Below are 26,437 nucleotides of genomic sequence, written 5' to 3' on the forward strand. Positions count from 1 at the left end.
AATCGTTTTTAATGAATCTAAGTTGTTGGCTATATTGTGCAATCATCAATGCGTACCCCGATTTGTATGTTTTTCAGGAGAACGCAAAGTAGCTTATGCAAATTTTATGAGCGTCTTAGAGTCATTACGTTAGCCGAAAGAAAGAGCTTTAACCAGTCATTTATTTGTAAGATGTTTTATGTAATTAACATTTCATTGATTAGGCTGGTTATAATTTTATCATATCTGAAGATACGAGAGAAGGCTTTTATTTTAAGCCTCTAAGTACTGTGAAACTGAAATTGAAAGTATAAAAATTAGGTCAAGATTGTCGGCACTTCGAGGATTTTTTTCACCAATTCGGAAAAGTTTATTTATGGCAGTGACGTTAATTTACTGAGCTAATGTTAAGGTTGCTGGATTGTGTACAAAAGCAGAGAAATTTCGTTTTCTTAGGAATGTATTTTTTTTAGTTGCAGGTGTAAGTAATAGTAATTGGCACCACGGTTGGAGATAGTGCCAAAAGGGGTGAAGAAGGAAATAATTTTCATTTTGAAAGACAATTATGATTTCAACTACTGGAAATTTTAACCACGTCCTTATTGAAACAATGTTTTTCGAAGCGGATGTTCTGAATTTTCATTCAAATAAATTAAAATTTTAAACCTAGCTTTAGAATAAGACCTTCTTGAAAATATAGAATTTGTGGAAAAGTTTTCCGAACGATATCTGTTTATTTTCAACCGATTTTTTTCGCAAAAATATGAAACAAAAAAAATGATATCTTGATCGACACTTCGTCGACACTCTTGCAGTAGCCGGAGCCGCACTTTAAGATACTTCGGAGTGTAGGGACGCTGCAGCTGACATTGTTATAAATTCAGTTATGAACCTTGTAAAGACATTTTGCGCATACTCCGGGGGTATTTAGCCGTGGCAAGCCTTCTATGTATTGGTGAACGGCGATAATTGCTAACCTGCGGAGGGAGTGCCACAACCTCCACCGTTTGGCACAACGTCAAACGACCGAGAGGAGGCATGCAATACAATGAAAGGACATGGATCAGCTAAAACCGTATTCACTTAATGCTGAATAGATGGATCGAATTGTGCGCCGAAGATCGTCCAATTTTTCTTTTGAAAGACTCGGAAGAGGTAGTCCCTGCTATGAACATGGCACAAGCATCCGATAGTATCCTCGCGGAAATATGTAAAGGTGTTTTGCCATCGGTCGGACCTGCATGCTGTTCGGTGCATTCTTGCTTACCTGGAGGGTGGCAGCTTTCCTTGTCGCTAGAAGATGGCAAGACAGTTAAGTTAAGGGAGATCACAGAGGGTGCTCTCATGGAGGTTGTAGAACCTGTGTTTCGGGGTGGGGCACCCAAAGTTGATCTCGACAATATGCTCTCCTCGTAATGCTTGATGTCAGAAACAGCTTCAATTCCGTAAGATTCCGGATAGGCTAGGCACATTCGAAAGTTAATCCCACATACCGGGTTACCGCGTGCGGTTATTGAGGGACTATCTGAGGGCCATTCTTTGCCCTACGAAACGTTGGATGACCAGAGGTAGATGGAGATCACGTCGGGAGTAGCACTAGGACCCATCGTAGTGCAGGTCGTCTGAAACGCATCAGACGAAAGTCGCACCTTGCCAATTAAGTAGATCATGTTGCCACACTTTTTGCCGAGTGAACTGCTGAACAGGGCAGAGTCGGCATATTGATACAACGGGTAAGTGGATATTCATGCAGCCTTTTGCTTCAAAGAATGGAGGTAGTCATCTTGATTTAAAAAGGAAGCAGCAGTGAACAAGGCCATAGTTGGAGCCTTAAGTTGGTTAATGGCAAACGTTAGCGTTCCTCCTTCTAGCAGGAAACGTTTTCTTATGAGAGCAACACAGTCCACTCTAGTTTATTGCGTGGAAGTTTTGACTCAAGCCCTTGGAAACAAGGTGTATTCTAAGCGCTTTGTGCAGATATAGTGGTTTGTCGTGTTATTTGGTCAAGATTGGCATGATTTGATTTGATGTTCTACAATGGGGTGGTGGATGACACCGCTCACAACTGTTTTCTTGTGGTAGGTGGTATGGGATTCGTCAGCAACCAGGGAGGGGGCTCTCTCCGGCCAACATTGAAAGAGAGAGGTGCGCTGGCAGATAGAACCGTACTGCATGTTACATTCGCTTTGTTATTTACACAAAGAACATTGAACTCGACTAGTGGAGGGACCGGATTGTAGGGAGTTCTTGAAACTAGCAATTCTCTTCCTCGCCTCCGTTTGGTGGAACGAAATCCCTAACTTGAAGCTCCCTAAGGCGAGAGAATTAGAGCGCTACCCCGAAGTAATCTGTTAACCGGATCCATGCTGCTTCTCTGATAACGGGGAGGTGTTTAGTTAGTAGTTGGACGGCTTACTGTTGCGAGAGTCCAACATTCAGTGGGTTGATATGTTCATCTAAAGAGTGAGAAACCAAATACAAAAAATATCTTCTAAATGGAAAACGAAACGGGGAAGATATTGTCAGTGACACTAGTGCCAAATTATTTCAGAGAATGGGAGAAGTAGGCTCGGCAGAAGGAAACTTCAAATGCAAAGGAGAGGCGACTATAGGCTCGCTTGTCAGAACCTTTCTATCCGCCTTTAGCAGGAAAAGCGAAAGAAAAGAAAGCTGATGATGTGGACGCAATTGGTCTAATTCTGGTATAAGGAAACACGTACATGCCTCCCGGACGCCGTGCATTTGGGAAGGCGTCCAGCCAAAGGGAGGGGGGGGGGCGTGTAAATCGTATCAAAAACTATGAACTTGGATATTTGCTTTGAATGCACTTTCCAGGAAATGACAAAACGGAAACGTTTTGAAAAAGTTTAAAAGAGAGTATCTTTGTTATGTGTAAAATTCGGCAATTATAGTTTCTGCCGACAGGCAATCAAGTAAGAGGTATTTCAGACAAAAATAAACGCTATTGAGTTGGTTGGTAGCAGAAAAGTGACTACGGAAAAACTTACAAGATTATTGGACTCGAATCTCAGCTAATTGGCGTTATCAGCACTAAAACTCCATATCAATTCAGTGGGTAGCTGCTATTTTTTTCTGTTTTTTTGTATTCATTAATGCAGATGGGACGAATGTGATAACCCGCCAAATTTAGAACCTTGGTTTTGTTGCTGTTTATCTCCAGACTATCCGGTGAGAGAGCAAACAGATGTCATCAGCGTAAACGACGTGTTGGAGGAAAAATGACATCGTTTATTGAAGTGTCCCACGTCCTTCGGACAGGGCAGTATGAGGAATTACACCGCCAACAAGAAGAAATAAAATTGGTGGCAAAATATAGCCTCGCCGGACTCCGCTTTGTACCTCTAATTCTCCTGAGATTTTACCTCGATGCGCAAAGGAAGCCAGAAAAACTCCCTATTCACGCTGCCGAAAGCTTTCTTGAAATCGATAAAGAGCAAGTGAAGCGAAAAATCTAAACTCCGCTCACTGTTCCAAAATGATGCTCATTGTGTTGAAGCAGTCAACGCAGGAGATTAAAGAGTGGAAATCAGCCTGCTGTATGTCGATCAAACTTTCAAGATGTTCCATGATGAGCTCGAGGTTATTTTAACTGAAACATTTACAACGGCAGGGGGCACACAAATAAACGTTGAAATAGAACACAGGGAACCGGTGCTCTTCTCTGGAATTTTAACCATCATTTCCTACTTTCAATCTCTCAGAAAGATCTAGGATTCTTAAAGTTCCAATACAAGTGGAAATAGTAGATTTGCAGAAACTGCAGGTGTAGCAATAAACAATTCCGCGAGGTGACCGTCGAGCCCAACATTTTTATACAGTTTCAGTCCATCGACAGACGAAATTATTTTTCTTCGGCTTGGAGGAACAGGCTGTATTCGCATTTTATGGTGATTAAGAATTTCTTCCACAACAGGCGAAACTACACCAGATATGATAGGATTATGAATCGTGGTGGAGTATTTCTTTCACTCCTTCAGCTGTTCATCATCATGGATGAGAAGTCGATTGTTAACATCCTTGACAGGACCGTTGAAATGTTTGAGAGAACATTTCGTCCATTGGTGCAAATTACTGTGTAATTATTATACTGACCAGCCTGGACCGGAATCCTGCAGTTAGATGTTTGTCAGAAACCGGCTCCCAGGTCAGGAAAACGAGCCTCACAGTAGCCATCAGAGGCAACCAGATGCCAGATTCGCGTCTGCTGCCATTAGGCTTTTTAGAATACTAAACCACATTGCCATTAATGTGGTAGGAGGGGGAGGAGTACTTTCCAAAGTCCCATCATCGTACTTGCCCCAGAATGTCCAACTTATGTCATTGAAATTCTCGCTCGAATTGCAGAAAGCAACCATTCTGGGGACTCTCGCTACCGTTATTGAGGATGGTGCGCACATTTCAGAAACCAATCATAATCCGGTTTCTGTTGCCAAAGGTCTTTGGCGTGAGGTCAGTTCCTATCCAAACAGTTTCGGTAGGAGTAAAGTTTCGAAATTTACTGGTTGCTAGCCCACAAATTTTTAACCCATTTAGAGTCTTCTTCTCTGACAAGCAGGGAAGAGTTCGAGTGTATACTTAAGCCCACGGCGTATTTGACGTTTAGCATGATGTACTTACTGTTAAGTAGCGATGAAGAATGTAATCATAAAGATTCACTTAGCGGAATGAAGAAATTTAAAAGTATGTCTCTTTTCTTTAGGTGACGCCCTCAGAAATCGTGCGCGTAGACATATTACAGATTATTATAATGCGAGCTTAGATGTCGTCTATCTAGCTATTCAAAGGTTGCCGTGAAGCTTCATTTTGCTTTCCATTTTCTTATGTCTTATGAAGTTACTTTTATAAAAGTAGTGTCTATTATATAATTGAAAATTATTGAATGAACTAGCAGCAGGTAATTAAATATTTAATTGGGGAAGTTCCTCCTAAGGCTAAAATCAGTCCATAATCTGTTCCAAGAAGCGCTATCATATCTTCCGGTCGATCAGAGCCAATTTTACGCCATTAGAGTCATTATCCTGACATTGAGCTTCCTCATTGTTTTTTCCGTAGCTAAAGTTCATTAAAATAATTGGCGATAACACTTAACAATCATTTAGCACTTACCCAAGCCTGTAATTGTTTAGGTGGATGATCTGGTGCAACAGCTCCGGAGGTTGATCGTGGTAAAAGATGTTGAAGGCCGCTAGTGCGATCATTCATAAGAGGAATCTTCGTGGAGCCTTTGTCGCCGCTACTTAGCACCAATTCACGTTCAATCTGCGGATGCCCAATAAAATGAAGAATGAGAACTTTTTGTACTATTTCCGTCAGTTCTATACGAACATATATATGTATTTGATTGTGTATTAAATAATCTAGACAGAGGTTTGTGACACGGTTTGGTAGCGCGAAATACTATTGCTCCTTGGAAACTTCGAAAAAGCTCATAGAATGTAATGAGATCGACGATAGGCCTGGGAACTTTCTCAGCATTCTTTCGACAAAAAAGAATAATCAATCTACTGAGCTGCGGTGCCATTGTTAAGAGTATCATTACGAGATAATCTGAAGTAGTTTCCCTTGGCCCGAAACACCTTCGCAAGTTGCTAAATGTAGGTCTTATAAATTTTTATGGTGTTGCTTTGAAAGTAATTGGCGGAGGATATCGTAGAAAGTACAACACACGAGAAAAAATATTGTTTACTGATCTTGCATTAAAAGAAATGCTAAAGATTTCAGTAATTCCACTTTAATATTTGTTGCATGTATGTATCTTAGGAATGTCTGTGGTAATAAAATGAATTCATGTAAAAGGTAAGTTCTCAGTCGCTTCAAATGTGATGTTATGGATTCGAAGTGAAACTTTTAATGTCTGCAATAAAATGTTCATCTTCAATGAAAGATAGATTTCTGTCTTTCAATTTCACTTCAAATATTTGTCGTTAGTGGCTGAGTTTTTGGAGAGCAGAAAAAATGAATATCAACTTATTTTCTCAAATTACCACCTACCCTCCAAATACCTTACAAGTAAACTTCAAACAAAAATGGTGAAAGACCCAAAAATAATTAATTAAACTCACCGGAAATTTGGATGAATGTGTTCTTAATGTGATGTTTGTAGAGATATGAGTAGTTGATAGTTCGATAGGGGCAGCACCTGGAATTGGAGCATCACCATACAGGGTTGCACTAGCTCCCGGGGGTTGTGGTGGCATTCTGTATGGCGGGGTTACTGTTTTAATACAGTGCTCACTTGTGGATTGGTGATAGCTTCTGATGGCAATTTCGTTGGCATCATTAGGAACTACTGCAAACACAAAACAAACCAGAAATTCAGTCAGCCATTTTTATTACTCCACATTAATAATGAATAAGTAAAATCTGCAATGATATGGATTCATTTGATGATTATGTAATCTGTGCGCTGTCTGCAAGATGAATGACTTAATAGTTTCGCAAAAGGTACCTGATTGTTGCTTTTTGATACGTGGTCGTTGCTGTTGTTTCACTTGCCTAACGGTTCTCACGCGCATGCTAATGCGGTTTTTTAGCTAATTACTATTGTTTGAATTGACACACACGTTTTTACTACTTCTCAAGACACTTATTCTTAATGATGAACATGTTTTTATTCGTTCTTTCACTGATTTAGTAACGTATGCCATTTTAACGTGATGGGCTGTGTGAAATTTTCAGACATTTTCATTTAAAACTGATGAATTAATGAAATTTTAAGGTTTACAAAAAAAAAATTGATTACTTAATTGCAGCTAACTAAATTAAATTAAATTCGAATCAAATATACAATAATTTAACAATTAGCCTTAACCTTGCACACGAATTGTATCATGGAAATGGACGTTTCGTAAACCCGATTTGCATATAAAGTGGAAATTAGCTCCGTGATTATCGCTCATCATATCTGCGTTACCGATCTTCGATTATGAGCATCAAAACATTTTCAACATTGTAAGGTTAAATTCTATTGCATTCTTATGTTAATTCAAAGGCTTAGTCATTGATCGTTGAGTATAAACATTGGAACGTAGTAGAACTTATCGTGGGCTTCTCGCTTAAGTCTTTCGTTTTTGGCCGGAGGTTTAATGGTGAGTGTTAAAAATAAAAAGCTATTTCATTTAGATCGTGGACGTAAATAAATCTTAAAAGACTGCTATAGTGCTCGCAACATATTTTCAGGACATTAACTTCGTCATGACATGAGGATGCGAAATATTTCGTAAATATCTGAAACATAGTAGCAAATGCTTGCGAGATAGCATGGGAATTCAACCTTTGTTGGTCTTGTTTTCTGTTTTAACTTTGAATTAGTGTTATATTCCACAGATATAACCGGAAAATCGTTATGGTTCTAGATAATATATTATCAATCGGTAGAAAGTTAGCAAAAGTGTTTCATCTAAGTTTTAACCACAATCTGGTACATGCAGTGAAAGGATGCACGAAGCACCAGTGATAGCAATGACCTATCTTTGATCTTATAGGTATTTTATCTGATCTTGTGGAGCAATTACCAATTTCAGGTTGATTATATTTTTAGTCATACTGAAAGATAAATAAGACTGTAGCTAAGCGAAGGGGATGCTAATTTCTAAAATATTAAGTTATATTCGAGGAGCATCTGAGAAAGATCTGGAAGTTTGCGATTGCAAACCGTTTTGAAGATCCAAATTTACAGAATGACTTTTTGAGCTCAATGCTTCCATTATAGTAAAAGGGCGAAACGAAATTAAATTATTTCGTCAAAGGCGAATTCAACGCCGTTTTTTTCACTTGGACGGCACCGAAGATGAAGAACTGGCGAAAGTGTCCTACGACTTATTATAGAAGGTACTAAACATTCATGACAGTTATAAAGTACGGAAAAAAGATATTTTTGATAATATGTTCCAAGGTTTCAATAATAAGATCGAATTTTTCTAGCCATATGGTGTTGTCATTTTCAATTGGTAGTTTTGCCCAGCTCACGAGTAAGGCGAAGCCCATGCTCCAATTGAATTTACTAAAATGGTGGATACATTACTGGTCATGGTGTGATCTACAGGATCGTTTGCTATTCACCTCAGCTACATATTAAACTTTATCATATTTATATACGTGTGTCCGGATAGCTCAGTGGTTAGAGCACTAGACTGTCGTACGGAAGTTCAAATCTCACTGGTGACAGTGGATCCTGGTTTGACGTCGGATACCTGCCGGCTCAGCTGTGAATGAGTACCTGAGTCAAATCAAGGTAATAATCTCGGGCGAGCGCAATGGTGACCACATTGTCTCCTACAGGCTATTCTGTAGTGTACCGTAACGGTCTTGAATGAAGTGCTCTAGCACACTTCGAGGCCCTAATCCAATATGGATTGGTGCGCCAACGATTATTATTATTATATTTATATATATTTATATTTTTGTATAGTCCCATGTAATCTATAGTATGGCTGTCTGAAAAAGATAGATAAGACTCCCTTTGCTATCATCATTGAGTCATATCTTTCAAAAATCAGAATTCGAAAGTTTTATAAAATCTGGAAGTGGAGAGATTCACATAAGTTGATGTTGTTTACGAAAATTTGGTTAAGAGCCAATATTTTAGGAGGAAGGGGGGTTGAAGTCCAAGAAAAACAGGAAGAATATTAAGGGATGTTATAAACAAGAAGCGGAAATTCATGAGTGTTAGGTAGAAACAAACGATAACAAGATATGTATTCTGATACATATTGTTGCAGGCAATTTCCTAGACGCATATTTCCGGGCAAGGAAGTTTCACCAGAGGCTCAGAAGAAAGCCCGGCAGCGACGATCTAGAAAATCTAGAGACACAATTCACTACCTGGCCGCTTAAAAGTGGTTAATAGGAGGAATAAAAGAAACTACTTTATACAAATGTGCGACTATGCCGATATAAACCCTTCGGGTAGGGATAACAAGGTGGCAATGGAAAGGCTGCTAAGAGCGCCTCAAGTGTCTGCGCTACCTAAAAAATGTCACCATTCTGTTTCCCCGCCTTGAAAATAGCGAAAAGCAAACGGTTGTTCAGCTCAACGTCTGCCTAATATCTCCAGTAACTGTGGAGGTTCTGTAGGAAATATGTCATCGGATCGGCGTCAACAAGGCTCTAGGTTTGGATCATATCCCTTACCGGGTTTTGAAGTTGGCAGTAAGGATTAAGCTCGAACTTTCGGGGGTACACCTAAAAGAATGAAAAAGAGGAAAAAACAAAAGTTAGTGTTATTTTTAAAACCGAGCAAACCCGATCTTCTTGTTGGAAACAATGGGGTAGTTAACGGAGTGCCAGTAATTTACAACAGATTCCTACGGGTGACAAACCGTAGAAAAAAAAAACACTGTGAAAGTGGAAGTTGGTGGATATATAGTCGTGTAAAGGCCTCTAACAAATGCTTGAGGATGGCAGCCAGTGTCACTGCGGCACTTGCAAAAATCTTGCTGAATATTGGCGAAATACTGTGGGAGATTGCTTCCAGTCGGGGTAGTGCGAACCATTCTGCTTTACTCGTCACCTGCGTGAACAGAAGCACTTGCAAACTCTTAGAGCAGGACAGAAGAAGATGAATAGGGTTTATCGGCGGACGGGTATGAGGATTTGGAGTGCTTTTAGAACTATATAATATGTCGACATTCTGACGAAAGGAATGAGTGCACTGGACTTCTGCAAAGCAGATGGGACAGGGGTTGAGCATCTACGAAGAGGCAGTGGACGCACAGACTCCTTCCCAACGTTAGGGTGTAACCTCAGCGGGAACATGGGGGACCAACTACCACATTACCCAGTTTTTTATAAGACATGGTGTTTATTACAGGAATGTGAGCAAATCGTTGTACACGAGCGTAAGCGGAGTATAGTTGCAGAAATGTCGAGATCGAAGGAGAACTGGGTTACGGTTTCCCCTGCAATAATAAAAGTCTATAGCGGGAACTGCAAAAAAAAAAAGGAAAAAAGCAGGCAAGTAGAAAGGTTCAGAAGGACGCGTGATTAAAGGCAAAGCCACTACCATGAGGTCCCGCGGGGCTGGAGGGCCAGGATGGTTTTCCGTGCGTTCGAATCCCACACGCGCCCACTCTATCTTCGACGTTGCACGACGGAAGTGTCTTTCTAAGTTTTTCCACCTCAAGACAGGGGAAGTTGGTTAAGCGGAAGCTGAACACTTCAGCTACGGAAGGTTTTGTGTATTTGTTTTATAAAAATATTTGAGTAGAAATTGGTCCTATTAGTACATCGCACATAATATATGCATATATTATGTTAGAATATCCACTTTCGTGTGATACTGGCATTCAAGGTCCTGAATTTGCCCAGAAGCAACAATTTTAACCTATTATAATTTTGTTAGCGATAGTCCGGTTTCCACCAAAGTGGTTGGGATCATGCTCTATGTTATAGGCTACTATGCTGCTAAATTTCGTGATTCTAAGGTAAACTTAAGAGACTTTTGCAGTCAATTACTAAAAATTATGATAATATACTATGATTAACCTAATTTGAACAGATAACGGGCTATGGAGGGTATTTCGGAGAACAGGCACAATGTAGTGGCGGCCTCTTGATTTTTTGCATATTTTCCAGTTGAGCAGTTTTTGAGAATGGGGCGGAGAATGAAATGATCACTTTCGACCCCCTGCAATCCCCACTTTTCTAAGAACAACAAATGTCAAAACTAAGACCGGCTTCAAAAAGTGCTAACTAAGACCTTTCATTTGATACCATACATTACCATATTCGGCGAAAAAAATGTACACCCCTTCTTACACGTATGGGGACCCACATCCATAGTTCACACTTTTCCATCAAATTTGTGGTCAATAACTGTAACCGCTTTCGAGAAAAATGCGTGTGACAGACAGACGGACAGACAACTTTAAAAAGAAGATATAGTTGCAGGAGTTCATTTATAACCGAGTTTCTATCCTAGTGGGCTTTAATAAGCACCTCTACGAATTAAACTTAGTCCACCCGAATGTCTCGTCTATATGCTAAAAATTCGTATATGATCACATTTAAATTGCGGTTGGTTTGTTGAAATATGTTCTCCTTCCAGGACTTTCTGAAAAGTTTATACAAAACACGTGACATTTTAGCCCTCCATATGTCTTTCTGATAATAGCTGTTTGCTTCCCCGGAATGATTTTTCTTGGTAGAGCACTGCATATGCACCTCATAACCACGCTGTCGTGTGGATGAGGAACAACTTGCTTTTTATCGATTTTCGGGGTGCTTTCTGACACGTTAAAGGATTTTTTTCACTATTATTCTCGCGGCGGCAATGCGCACGCTACAGCCCTTAAAATGGGTGTATTCTTCAGGAATCTGAATGATCACTCCCTTCTTCCACCTTCTGAGAAAAATATCAGGTTCCCAGATTTACGCGCGAGTGGAATCAGCAACTTTGCAGAAACTATAACGGCTGCAAGGAACAATTTCAGTGGGATATACCCAAAATCGATGGTTTTATTTCAGTTGTGCGCATTAATGGCGAAGATGATTTTATTTCTGCTTCGAGAAGCATGCATGTTACACATATGTGTAAATCTATTTTAATATTTATAATATAATATTTTGGCGTATTTTACTGAATTATATTTACAGGTCAGATGTTAATGCAAGAGGCACCATCCTTTTCAAGTCCACCCAACTACCGGCCAACGCTGATAATATTGATATTATGGGAAAAACAACCCGAGATGTACAATTTACTTTGATCAAGATCGAGCAGGCGGCAGGAGATCTTAAGTAGCACAATAATGAAGGCAAGACGGCATTGTCAGCGCCAAAAACCAAAGAACGGGCAACAATGAAATGCACGGCTTACGGCATACGGCTTTCGTAACCAAGTATTGATACACAATAGTAACGCTTTTGGGAAATGTGTGCAAGGATCTCCATGAGGCAACATTCAGAAAAGTGGTCTGCATTGTTTTGAATCGGAGAAGAACCCAATTGTTGTCCGTGGAAAGGTTCGGACTGGATGTGCTGTTTGCCGTCTAAGGGAACAGATCTCTTTGAAGAGGTTCTTCAAATGCCTGACGTTTGGACATTTCGCAAAGGCATGCACTTGCGGCGTCGACCGGTCAGATCGATGGTGAAGGTATGGGGAGAAAGGGCATATTGCCAAGGAGTGCAATAAGGATCCCAAACCCCTATTGTGCATAGTGCCGGAAGTGGTGAATACCCGGAATTTAGGAAACCAAAAATGAGGTTAATATTAATAAAACTCAATCATCAAGGTGGCACACCGGTGACTTTAATACATGGGCCAGCCAGTGGAGCAGCAAAGATACTAACGCTATTTAATACAAGCATTCGCCTAGTGGGATAGACTTTGGCCAACCTAACGGAAAGGGCGGTTTGCTTGAATTGTATATCTGTCTTTTGTCAGCACGTTAGCGAGGCAATCACCTTTCAACTAAGACGGAGCCACAGCACACAAGATTCGTACACCGGACACAGAGATTCTAAAGAATACCAGGGTGTTCTGCAAAAGCAATGGACGAACAAACATGCATGACTGAGCGGCTAGACCAGCTACAGGCGCCTCCACAAGTATAGCAGCCCATGCTATACAATGCATCACTACAGCATGTGATGCATCGATGCCTGGGAGATACTCATTCTTCACTAGAAGGCCCAATTACTGTTGGAATAGTGAACTGGCCAGCCTTCGATCGACTTGTCACCAAGCCAGGTGAATGGCTACGGAATCAATAGGTAGGATCGATCAAGGGCAAAAGAAGTATGCCTACCGGGAAGATCGCAAGAACCCCGCCATCCAGCGAAGCAAAAGGGAATAATTTAAGGAAGCGGACATAGACTCATGGGGCAGCGCCTATAAAATTGTAACGGGACAATTCATAGACCATTTATCTCCGGAGATCACGTGCCCTACTCTCTTGTTAAAAATCAACCAGGGGTTATTTCCTCAGCCCCAAGGTCGTCCAGAGCCAACCAATGGTTACTCGCTTGGCCGAAAATGCAATTTACGGAAGGGGTTGTACCGGCAAATATTGCGTGGTGGTGACTCCGGACATGAGAATGCATTAAATTCGGCCAATTGAAACCTTACACGAAAGACTCTGGTTACGATTGGTGTTCCCACCTACCGCGCTGCTATTACCGATAGCTACACTTTTGCATGACACCGATAATGGAATCAAGGAATACATTGTCGTTACGAGTATGGTATCATCATATCAGCTTCCCATTAAATACTTTGCTGCGATGACGGAAAACTTAATTTTAAACAACACATTAAGCACACTTGCGAAAAAACATCCGGCACGAGTATGGCTCTAGCAAGAACGATGCCAAACGGGCTTGCGGCAACGATGCAGGCTGCTCATAGAAACAGTTCTATTTTGCTGTATGCAGTCCCAGTTTCGGGAAAAGCGCTTTATGTTTTAGGAAATGCACATAAATTGAATGTGATCTGCAGAAGAACAGCGTTAAGGGTGTTCTGCCTTGAGGACTGTCTTAGAAGACGTTGCGTTCGTCATTTCGGGAATGATGCCTATTAACACCCTGGCAGATGAGATGATGAAGATATATAACGTCAGGTCCACGCCCCTTTTATCATTGGTGAAAAAGTCTTAAGAGAGAGATCCATAAGCAGGTAGCAAAAGCGGAGGAACAAGAATCGGAGGTGTTTTGAGTGGGTAAAAATCCCACTCTGGCATGTCTAAGCCAAAGTTTTTTAAAGATTTCCAGTTCCTCAAAAAACAAGGCTGAAAGAGAGACAGATAATGAACCGATTTTAATAAGGTGATGTTTTACACAAAACCTTAAAAAACTCTGCTTCGCTCTCTCCAACCCTCCGAAAAGAGCAAAACAAGGTGATGTTGTCTTGCCCTAGGTTTTGAAAGGTGCTTGTAGGGAGTAATGGATCCTTATCAACCAAATATTTCAGTTATTTTAAATTCCATTGTTATTTTTATTCAGTGTTTAGTAGTATAAAAGAAGATATCTTCTGACTCTTCTCTCAGACATTGAGGAATAAAAAACAATAGCCAGTTTGCAAAAAAGTAAAGTGTTGCGAACATTCTGATCATAGCCATAGCTCACTAGTTAGATATATGTTTAGAGTAAGAGTATTATAGGATGATACGTGCCCATCCTGTAAGTAGGAAGTTGAGCTAGTGGAAAATATGTAGTGTTAAATTTTCCCTGCCTACAGACCCATCAGAGATTAAAAAGGAAACATCCCAAACTTGCGGTACGTAAATAAGTGTGTGTCTACAGGTACTTCACTGGAACTGCATTTAAGCTTTGGTGCTTCTGAATGGAGAATATTCACCCCTTTTTCGGTTTTATTGTTTAGCTCTACCCTTGTCCTTGAGAATAGTTACGTTAGGTCTACACTCATGAAGGCTATACTTGAGATTAGTGATTTAGGAACGCATTTTCAAAATAAGACCTCCAGTGTGAATTATTGTCAGTGGTCCTTGCCATGATTAGTTAGACTTTTCGTAGAGATTCTCCTGATCCTCGGTATTCGAATCTTTATTGGTATGAGGTGCTCTGATATTTGGTAGTTCTCAGAAACAAACAGCTAAAATTCTATTTAAATCGTCTTCTAGTTAGTGTATATGCTCCTTGTATATGTTACTAACATGAATACGGCTTCGAACACGTAGCTATGTTTGAAGCGGTGGATGAGGTTAATAACACCGAGATTTTCACTGAAGCTAAAACAAGGAGCATTCTGGGGTCGTTTGAAGTCATTATTGGCGAATAGAAGCACATTCATTTTCATATTTGACCAATCGTGCATAGAACCTCAACGTTGCGATATCTACTTTAATTAAGTATCCTTAAATTATGCTTGGTAGATCAGAATACCCATTTGGAAGAAGGCCGAATCGATGCCGTTTATACTAGCACTTCAAGTCACCGTTGATTCTTTCTATTCATATCAAAAGCAACATTCGGAAGTAAGTTAGCGTGAAGCGGAAAATTTTTCAACTAGCATCTAATAACGCGGTAACGAAGCCGGTTGGAAGAGAAATTGTCGGGCCGTGAAAAACCTCGTTATACCACTCTGTCATGAAATTGAGCAAGGTTTGCGTGCAATGAAGAAACAATTGCGGCCTAGCAAAGACTAAGATCCTTTAATGTTACCGCTCCTCATTGAAATCCACATAGAACATATGTACAGGTGTCTGTTCACATATGGCACAAACTTTAATTATGCATATTAATTTATGTACATTCAATTAAAACACTCAAGGTAGAATCACTATATCGCGTCACAAGTTGCGTTGATGGATTCGACGTGAATATTAATTCGTCGAGATCGACTCACCACGCGTGCGTTATTTATCACAATTCACTATTCACTATTCATTTCTTATTTTATTCTGTATTAATCTTTTTCGATCACTGATCTCCTTGTAGGGAAATCATTGTGTCGACTCATTTCGGAAGAGGCATTGATCACGTCCGCACAATCATAAAACACTCAATTTTTCAAATGTGTGGGAGGCGACAGTCAGTCATATTTTAACGATCGCGCGATATTTGCAACATAAGAACTCCTTTCGTTTAGATACTATTCCCCTTCCCATCAAAAGTGATTCCTTCAAATTCAAGAAATTCAAACACAACCAAAAATCAATTAATTCTGACCGATTGGCTCCACTCAAGGAAGGGACAAAAAAAGCTTCCAGTTCGCGGGGAGGTTATACTTTCGCGGCTACCTTTTTCACACTTAAATCGCAGAAAAATCAATTAGTTCGATGATTTTAAGTAATTTCGACCACTCGGGGTCCGTAATCGAGATTTTCTAAGTGTCAATCACTCACGTCTTCTTCAATAGTTAAGAAGCGAAATCGATTAATCGTAAGTGCACTTTCCACTCCGAAATTAACCCCTGTACGAAGCGACGCGTCGGCGGGCTGCTAAGCGATCAGCGTGGTTACTACTGTGTGTGGAGTGAGTTCAACAATCGAAACCAGAACTGGAAAAAATATGATTCGCTAGGAAACAAGACAACGAGACAACCACTCCAGCAGCAATTGTAACATAGATTTTCAAAATAAGTAAGTCTCAAAGCCTATCTTCTCATATAGGAAGTAATAGAGTGAATGTCGAATATTACACACGCGGGAATCTCCCTTCCTACTACACCTACACCGTATCTAATCTGATATACATTAAGATACTATTCAAGTTTTATGACAATGATGGAGAAAAGTTTTGAGTGCAAATGATTCAATCCGAATTTTGGTCAATAATAATAGCATCAACAGTGTCGCCTTGGTTAATTTGGTGTCTTTCACCGATGTCCTTCAAGCTGGCTCCCTCCGTGGAGAGGTGGGCTGGGACCAATTTTCAATGGAACTATTCTTGATTTAAATGCGTCCCTACAAAGTGAATATTCATGTGTATCTATTTTCAATGAAAGTTCTGGAACAACACCAGTTACAAATACGTAACTCTTAAGTCCCTGTCTAACTACTTTTATCCTCCACTCTTCCATTCAGATAAATGTACTACCGTAGCACCTCTTACGTTTGCCATTATTCAGAAAAAAGAAACGAGTTCATGCCTAAAGACGTTACAATAAGAAAGCAACACCTGTAGCAACAATAGAGCAACAACAGCATGAGGGCAGGGTAGGAACAGTCAAGCGCGAATAGGAGATACTTATGAGAAAAAATATTATTGTTACGACGTTTTAGGCGTCACACTCTACTGAACTAGAGACATTAAAACCTTAATGTACTAAAATTTATGCTGGTGCCTTCGTGCTAACACGGAAGATTCTCAGTTATTGGGGATGAGATACCCGTAGCAGAGCATATGCACCTCCGGTTTCCAGTTGCAATATGATGCATATATTCTCAAATAACGGTTGTTGCATTTTAAATTATGCGAATGATTAGTGAGATATGGAAGATATACTAACTTAGCTATATAAAGGGTCCCTACACAGGTATTAGTTGTGCATATGCTTTCAGCTACTAGAACAGATGGTTTGAAAGTTGAAATTATTGTGCGACTTGCGGTAGAACTGAATCCCGAATATTTAAATAAAGAATTATTATGCATTTATTAATAGTTTAGAGTTAGAGTGAACACCTACTGGTCAAAAAAATAAAACAAAAAGTATCAGCAAAAATGCATTAGCGAATTTGCCTGGGTACGAAAAGTAAGAATGTCATCTAACTCTTCCTGTTTGGTGCGGGGTCATCATGAAAAATTACGATAGTGGGGGGTGTATTCACCATAAGGGGGTGTATTCACCATAAGGTTGGTGTGTCATACTTCACCTTCGTGCCTCTTATGTAGACCAATTGTCAACTTCTAACTGAAGCCGTTTCTCGATTGAGTCTAACGTGAGTTCGCGTTATCTTGGCTTAGATCACCACAATATCGAGGACACCTCTCTCGTTGTTTCTTCGCGAAAGATTCGATGCTATATTCATTGCCGGTGTCCTTGTTTTGTCATGTGTTACGCCACTGATCTCACGCAACATCTTCGTCTTTATTAACGCGAGGTGACGTACTTTGTTTTTGATAGTCTGCCAGCACGCGCTGTGATAAATTTTGTGTTTAAGACATTCGTTGATGCGTCGATGACATATAAAGTCAGTTGTGAAGCGCCATTTCACCCAGGCTGTGAAGATATATGAAGCGATCTCATAGCGCATATTGACAGAAAACATCGGTTCTAGATACTCAAATCGCTTAATTCTGGACAAGTCGCTGACATTGGCAGCGACTGGAATCGGCAGTCAAAAACCTTTTTTTATTCAGATGCATGTGGCGATTATTCCACTTGTATATAATGTGGTCAAGACCAGCTAAGACGTTGGATTTCTCATGTAACCGTGTCCATAACAAGAGCGTGGAGGACTGGCGAAAGGGTACATTCTTGATAAACACCAATAGAGACCCAGAAAGATTTTGATATAACGGATTGTAGTATACGAGTAGTAATGTATCTCAGAACACAAGCTTTTCAGGCACTGGATGCTCTAGCAATGCATATCAGTGTGGTACACGTAGTCAAAACCCTTTCTTTCTATTCAGGCAGATAATGTCCAGTGTACCGATATTTCTCTGGGTATTTCTCCATGGATAACCGAACAGTGTGAATTATTCAGTAGTTTATCATTTTCTAGTTAGCCCAGCTTGGTTCACGGCGAATGATGTCGCGAAACCAATCGTCATGAATACATTCTTCATAGTATGGTAAAACAATCGAATTGGACGGTAATTTGAACATTCCGCCGGACAATCTTACTATTTCCAAATTGAATCGATTGTGCTTTCTTGCTAGTCAGAAGGTTTTCGTCGTTAGCCCGATTGAGGAACTCTTTGACCCAGCTCTCCGGTTTTGCCTGCCGGTTTCCTGAGGTTAGTTGCGATTTCGCTTTTGCTCGTTTTGCTTCCTTCAATTAAGACGTTGGTAGTAACAACAATCGCTTTCTTTGTTTCTTGATCCGTAATAATAAATCTGTCAATTGCACAACGTTTTCCAAAGCCTTCAACCCCATGGCAGTGATTATAGTTTGCCTTTTCGCCCATACATTAAAATAATCCACATTGACGAGATTATATCAAGTAGTTGCTGTAAGATATGCTCATCGAGCTATCTATGAAGTGCAACCACATCATCTGATTACCTAAAATGGTAATAAGCTTCATCAGGTCATCAAATCACTCGGCTAAGGGAGCGTCACTAAAACTCCCAGAGGCGGAAATGCAAGCACCTTTTGTTGAGTGCATGAGCTACCAAAGCAAGATTGCCTTCTTCAACCTCTTTCTACGACATTCAAAATTAGCTCATTTTCATGGCCCCTCTCATGTTTGAAGTTGGTAGGAATAGCCAGTCAATCGCTAGCCTGCGACATATCCCTACTATCTGGACGCCGTTATTTTTCAAAAGGCGGCATTCATCAAACTATGTGGAAATTTTCGTGCCACCTTCCTACCCTTCCGACCAACACAATTGATTCTTTTCCTGGTTTAAGATTCTTTTTTATCAAAATATGATAGTTCTATGGGCCAGGCTGTTTCGCTCTAATCTATCTGTCCTGCCTCACTAGCAACACTGTTAAATTTTTTGATCCTAGAAAACTGTGGCAAAGGACACCCGAGGCTTCCTATCTTCCTCTTACGCATTTCCCGGGACAAGGCCAGTCTACTTGTTATTTCCTGTGCATATTATCTCTATTTTAGCACTTCTCACTTGTACGAGAATTTCGCTACAATTTATGGGAAATCCTGAATGCAGCCCCCCCTCACTTTTTAAAGTTTTGTGTAAAACAAAACCTTATTAAAATCGGTAAAAATCGTATTTTTCTCGGAACCGGTTATAGCGATTGACACCACATTTAATGGAAAGATGGAAACTGTGAATGCTCACGCATACAGTGAGTTATTTAATTCTAAGTCGAATTTAAGGAGGGGTCCATGCAAAAGGGGGACTACATTTTTTTCACCAAATATACCATAGTCATGTAGGGTATGAAATGATAGGTCTCGGTTAGTACTTTCCGAATCCGGTCTTAGTTTTGACATTTGTTGGAAAGGTGGGAAGTCTGGGAGGTCGAAGGTGATCATTTCTTTAACGGACCCATTCTCAGAAACTACCCAATCGAAAAATGTAAAACAAAATCAAAAGGCTGACACTACATGGTGCCTAGGCATCGGAATACCCTACATACTGATATTTGTTCAAAAAAAGTAAATAATAGTATATTACTATGATTTTTAGTAATTGCCTGCATAACCCTTCTTAAGTTCATCCTAGCACCAAGAAATGCACGAAGGTGTAGCTATAACATAGTTCATGATACCAAGTTTGGTGGAAATCGCACTGTTACTAACAAAGTTAAATAGGTCAAATTTGTCGTTTCTTTACAAATTCAAGCCCTTGGATGTCAATATCACCTGGAAGTGGATATTCTCGCATAATATATGCATACATTACGTGCTAGGTACTAATGGGACAAATGCACACTCAAATGTCTTTATAAAAAAAATACACGAAACCTTTCATATCTGAAGCGTCTTGCTTCCGGTTTCTCGACTTGTTCCATTGTTTGTGGTGGCGTTAGTCTTCATCTTACCCATGCCTAAGGTTCCGCCCTCTAAACCTGTTTCCAATAATTCTGTCGACCTTTTTTCTTCTTTGTGTACTTTCATGAACGTGCCTGTGCCTTTTTTAAATTCAATTTGACCGCAAGTCGCTCGTTTCAATTTTCCTATTGTCCACAAGCGTGCTAGGTTCAATTTGCAAAAGTCCAGTTTCGAAGGATTGGATTCAGTCCTGGCGACTATCAACAGGGATTTTATTCTCATTCCCTCACCGTTAGACCAGGGCCCCTTTTAAGTCATTGTATATAACCTACTCCTTTATTACATCCCCCGTTTACCCAGGTCCCTGCTTTCTTACGTTGATTCAGCATTAGACTCCATAAAATATTGCAGGGAAAATATTTCAATTTTCTACTATTATCAGAAGTCTGGAAACGAATATCTGCCAACTGTGGAGGCCACATTAGGCGGAAACTACGAGCTTTTCTTGTTCAACATCCGGAACATCTGCAAACCCGCCTAAATCTCTTCCATTTTCACTCCCCTCCTGCCCCGAATCATCTGACATACCATCCTTGCCACTAGCATTGGCTCCATTCCGAAGATCTTTCGAATCATGTAAAGGTTTTGTGGAAAAAAGCAGTTTCACATATGCAGGCATACATCCGACTCATATAGCTGATGATATAATTTCTTGTTCCACTTACGAAGGAAATATAGCCGTGTGACGTATAAAATGAAAACTCTCGATTGGTAGTTCACGAAGCAATAAAAATATGATAATCCTTTGCAAAGTAGGAAAGTGAGGGAGAATTACAAACTTTTGCGAACATATAAAGCACATAATATTGAAAACTTTAAAGAGAATCGTACTATTACTATCAAAGTTATAGTAGGTAAAATTTTGCTTATTATCATTTTTTTTGGGTGCAATATTCAACTTGATTAACTTGGTGGGGTATAGAGCATCAATGACACCTGCACTGAGATGCGCCCTTTCCTCCTTCCGATCACGTACGGGTGACATGTCTATGCACTGACAAGTTTATGATTCGAAATAATAGCAGGCAAGCGTCCCTCGATGATACGTCGTAGGCAGGTGTTGACGAAGGCCTGGAGCCTTCGAGTGACAATCGTGACCACTTCCTATGTACTACTCCCATATAGCAATACACAAAGAGGATCAACACTGAACAGTCTCAACTTGATCTTCTGCTACATTAGAAGATTTTGTATAGTCCAACGAAAGTGGGTCTAACGCTATTAAAGTGCCGAGCGACATCCAGTCTGGTATCACCGTCGACGCTCTGCCTATTAATGAAGATAGATAGACCCGTCAGGCTAAAAACTTTGGTTTTCTTGGTGTTTATCTGCAGTCCAACTCTACTTGCCTCTCTTTCCAAATCTTGAGCCTTTTGGGCAAGTTCAACGACCAGTGAGAGAACAGACAGGTGTCATGAGCGTAATTGAAATGTTTGAAGAAAGACGTTATTGTCAATTCAATTCCTCTACGTCCCCCAGACAAGGCAGCGTGGGGAATGTCACTGATAACAAGAAGAAATAACATTGGTAATAAGATGCCGATGTCGAATTTCGCTTTAGATCTCAAATTCCTCTGCGATTTTACCTCGACGGAACCCGTGACTTTCTCCGGAATTCTCCCCTGCGTAGAGCCAGCCAGATACATTCTCTGTTCACGCTTTCGAAAGCTTTCTCATGTTATTGACTAAGTAATGACATTGAGAGTGCCCAGTAAGTTACTTGGCTTTTCCTTCTATACGGGGTTGCCCCAATCACATAAAAGTTGCCAGAAAGGCGCGTTAACGAGAACTCGTTTGCCAGGAATATAGAAATTGGTGGGAACCGGCCAAAAGTCTTGACGACCACATGATTCGCTTGATGGTGATTTAACAAGGACACATAGATTAGGTCTATAATCGGGTAAAGTGAGGCTATCGATCAGGGGGAGCCTATCCCGCCTCTGAACAGGAAGAAGGTTGACAAAGAAGGGGAAGATTGGATGATATGCAAATTATCACTGACTCTTGAACTCAGCACTCCGCTCGAAACGTTCCGTTATATGGTAAAATTCTTACTATCCAAAACCTTTCCAGCCCTTATGTATTCCTGGGTTTTTAGCACGAACAATTTCAAACTCTTAACTACGTTTAAGAGAAGAATCCTTCGAAGAATTGTTGGGGTGGCTACAGCGGATGAACGATTCTGTAGCCTATATAACAAAAAAATTATGAACGATATCGCGACCATGGGATTGTAGATAAAATCTGCCTCGATAGGGTAGGATGGTATTGTCACCTAATTTGTAAGGGGATGATCCAGCCCGGAAAATTTACCTATATCTATAAATGGGTGCTGACCACTTGCTAGGCGCGCATAACTCAAGTAGTGATTGTGCATATTTCTAAATGGTAAACGTCCTTGGCAGACCAGTTTCAATATTCTATCGTCTCAATAAATTTTTGTAGTAAAACTGCTTGAGCTTTCTAATTCTTCAAAATTTTCAACATGGTTTCACAGCATGACATAATGTTCTTTCATCTATCCCCATCTACTTTCGGTTGGCTTACAGCGGTTCTCTAACATAAAAGCATTGAAAGGAGGAAGAGGTACGGATTAGACGTTGAAATTGTTAGGAACCATACCACATAAGTATTTTATGGTAATCCTATTACAAATGGCCTATAAAAGAAAGGGGCACAGTCGCTACGGCTCCTACAGTCTTAGCGGTCAAGAAAAACTTAAGCGTTTTAGAGGCTATGCAGGACATTTTTATTAAAAGTAATTACTACGCGTTTAATGCAACTTTTGTCCTTTGTAAGTGAGAGATGATGAGTTAACTCAAAGTGTTCCCTACTTGTGATAAAAGGGTATAAGTAATAATCTGTTGGCTAACAACACTACGACCATTATCAGGTATCATACGAGCATATCACCATGTGCATGCGCTCCTGGATAATCAACGATAGCTTCCTCCAACTTGGATGAGAATTCGAGAAGTCGATCATGATCAGATTCTCTTCACAACTCCAGTTCCTCTTGCGCAAATTCAGGGTTAGACTAATAGTAAAAGCATTCCCAAGGCGCGCCATTGTGACTGATCTTAGTTAAGATATGGTTACAGATAAAATTCTGGTTTTGAAATTCCGTTGCAAGATGAGGAGCAACTCAATAATGCATACCACCAATGAGGAGATAAAATTCTGTTCGGAAAACGTCGAGCCCAGCGGCTTTGCCCAGCTACACTGTATTGATGCCGGAAATGATTTCACTTTTGTTTGGGAGGAGTAGCAGTACGATGACTTACCATTTCAGCCATTCAGCCTCAAATTTACTTTTAATTCTTCGTTTAGTCAAAATCGATGGAGGGCAATTGAAGCTGAGATCTGAATTCTGTGTCCTGCTCCAAAATAGTTAATTTATGGGGCAGTGAAAAAGGATCCACAATGGAAAGCAACCTAATTCTTGTCGATCAGGTTTTCAAGGTGCTCCTTGATCCGTTGCAGAATTATTTTAGCTATTATGAGGGTATCAAAGCTCAGCGAATCACTAACCAGAAAAGCAGCAGGAGCTTGTAGATCTTCACGTCGTCAGTCGGGTTCCGGGCCCCCGCGGTTGGCTAAACCTTATGGCACCCCTTTGGGATATGACCAATACCTTTTAATACCGGCCGAATATCCAGCAATTGCCTTCGGTGAGCTCTTCAAGATGTTTGTAGTCCCTTGAGAAATGCACTGTGAGCAATAGCCAGATTATTAATTCCGACCGGGGTTTGGGATTTTAAGGCTGTCCACACCTTCGAGAAGATGCAGACGCAATGCGCAAGCAAACCATTAACCAATTTTATCTTTCGAAGTCAATGTCAACGTTTTTCTTTTTACGCAAATCCAGAAGGCAGCTCCTAAGTCTAAAATTGGCGGGGATATAATGGATCTGATAAGATCTACGTTACCGGTAAGCTGAAACCAACCTTTATAGCGGTGCAGATGGTGGGTGCTGAAGAAATATACAAATCAGTTGCCATTACGATTCCTAAGATCATATTTTCTAATCCTACGTCCGAGTCGTGTGTTGTAAGAACCCACCCTTTTATTTAAATCACCCATCATAATCGCAATATCACCATTAGGAAGTCTTTCCTGGACTGCATTAAGTTGCTGATAAATCGCCTTTTCTCTGTATTGAATTTTCGATTGGGAGGTAATACTACGCGGGTGAGATGTTTCTCATTCACGATTGGAATCTCGCGAGAAATCTATATACGAAGGGGCACCATCCGGATTAAGTTAACATTCACTTGATATCAGATCCGTCAGTCTACAAAGTGGCATATTTGGGTGGCATCTTCAGACTTTTGAAACGTTCTCTGAGGAACTAGGCTAATGACAAGTCGACATGCGCTTTAGTGAGGATAGACCTAAGTGCCGATGGAGCCGAGCCAACTTGAATCACCAATTTTCTAAATTTAGCGATAGCTTTGCATGTTGGCATTATTAACTAAATTCAATGTTAATTAAAATGTTTACATCCGGTTGAATGGCTAAGCCATGCAATTCTGGCCCTTAACCAGACCAGAGCTCTTTATATAGGCTCAGTCCTGATTCATTTCTCCTCATATTAATATAAAAATAAACTAATTATTTGGATTTAGTGCAGGATATCAGCCCGACTTGTATTCGAGGCTCTACAGCTCATTCCGGGCTTGGCCTTCAGGATGTCCTTCCACCAACCACCTCAATCCATCGACCCTGTCCTCCAATTTCGACATTCGAATAGTCATCTGCTGTCTTCATCAACAGAATCTGCCTAGCGTCCTAGTCTTCGTCGTTCTGTCTTTGACTATCTTTCTAGGTATCTGAGTATCCATACCCTGAACGTGGCCAGCCCATTCCAGCTTTTGAAGTTATATTAATTTGAAGACTTCGGGATCGTTAAATATTTGCGACAACTATGGTTGTATCTGGTCGTCCTTTCATCTAGTTTATTATTCTCCGCAGGACCCTCCTCTCGAACCCATTGAAGAGTTTTTCGGAAGTTTGTGATAATCCATTTTTCTCATCCATATCATAGCACAGACCTTATTATCGTTATGTCTATTCAGAGCTTCGCTTTCCTGTGTATCCAGCTGGTTTATACACTTGGTAGGACAGAGTAGAAGGCTCTGTTTACGAGCTGAATTCTCCGATTTATTCCGTCAAGTTCGTTCCCCTTTTTACATTCTACATTTTTTAAATTGCGCTCGTTAGCCATCATCTTTTGTCTAGTGGGTGTCATTTGCCTCGTTATAATTTTCGTCTTGCTTCGGGTAAATGATAAACAAACTTCGTTTGTTGTTTTATCGAGTCATGTGAAAGATCGAGCCATGATGTTTATATCGTCCGCATATGGGACGATTTGGTGGAACTTATAGAGCAGCGTGCCTTGTGTGTCCACAGGTAACTTTCGTATAACCTACTGTAGTGCCAGATTGAACGGTAAAGGATGCGGCAAATTTTCCTGTTTTAATCTGCCGTTTGTCTCAGAGGCATCTGTCAGCCTATTATTGACTCTGATCTGCCCTGTGGTGTGGACCATTGTCATTCTGGTAGGGCTTACCAGTTTTTCTGAAATTCCCAAGTCAAGCATTACTTTGTACAGTGTATTCAATACTGCGGTCAATACTGTCATAGGCTTGTTTGGAATCCAAGTGTATTTAGTGCTATTTTAACGCCTGTTTCATCGTTAATAGTGGGTTAATGGTCGATCTTCCAGTCCGAAAGCCTCCTTGGTATTCATCATCTGAGTAAAATCAGAGTAATAATCACGAACGGTCGTAATGCTGACCACATGCCTCCAACAGGGTACTGTAATCTTGTAGTGCACCTTTACGGTCTTGAGTGAAGTGCTCTAATACACCTCGAGGCGCAGCTGTTTGAGCCAACGATTATTATTATATTATTATAGTCCGATTGTTCTCTTTAGAATTTTTCTGAAGACTTTATAGGATGTACAAAGTAGTAAAATGCCTTTGCATTTGTCACATGTCAACTTGTTATCTGTGTTGTGGGTAGGGCATATGACACTTTGACCACTCTTCGCGGTTCCAGATAGAGAAAGTCAAATTATGGATAGCTTTCATGGTCCATGAACCGCCTGATTTGATGACTTCAGTCACGCCAGCGCACTCCGATAATACGACGTATACAGGTATTGACGAAAGCTTGGAGCTTTGGGGGAACAGTGAGGTTCGCTGTTCATATGCTACTCCCCTATATGAACACAGAAATAACACTAGCACAGAACCGTCTCAACTTGATCTTGGTTTTGAGATAAGTGCATTTCCAGATTTTAGACAGAGCAGTGAAAGCGAATATAGTGCCGTTAATACGTC

General features: G+C 40.4%; 1 protein-coding gene across 4 annotated transcripts in view; it reads right to left on the bottom strand.

Moving 5' to 3' along the window:
• The window catches only part of LOC119655099 (repressor of filamentous growth 1-like), a 142,160-nt gene that overhangs the window by 99,191 nt on the left and 16,532 nt on the right, over positions 1-26,437 (bottom strand). The window contains exons 1-4 of one of the 4 annotated variants that reach the window (XM_038060815.1): positions 15,305-15,644; positions 6,449-6,661; positions 6,063-6,289; positions 5,107-5,259 (exon numbers count right to left, since the gene is read on the bottom strand). In XM_038060815.1, the coding sequence (XP_037916743.1) occupies positions 5,107-5,259; positions 6,063-6,289; positions 6,449-6,515 (447 nt within the window). In that variant the 5' untranslated portion in view covers positions 6,516-6,661; positions 15,305-15,644. Of the gene's footprint in view, positions 1-5,106; positions 5,260-6,062; positions 6,290-6,448; positions 6,662-15,120; positions 15,645-26,437 lie in introns of those variants that run through there. The other 3 variants (XM_038060814.1, XM_038060816.1, XM_038060817.1) reach the window with 3 other exon arrangements.

The sequence above is a fragment of the Hermetia illucens genome, chromosome 4 (genome assembly GCF_905115235.1).
Source record: "Hermetia illucens chromosome 4, iHerIll2.2.curated.20191125, whole genome shotgun sequence".
NCBI lineage: Eukaryota > Metazoa > Arthropoda > Insecta > Diptera > Stratiomyidae > Hermetia > Hermetia illucens.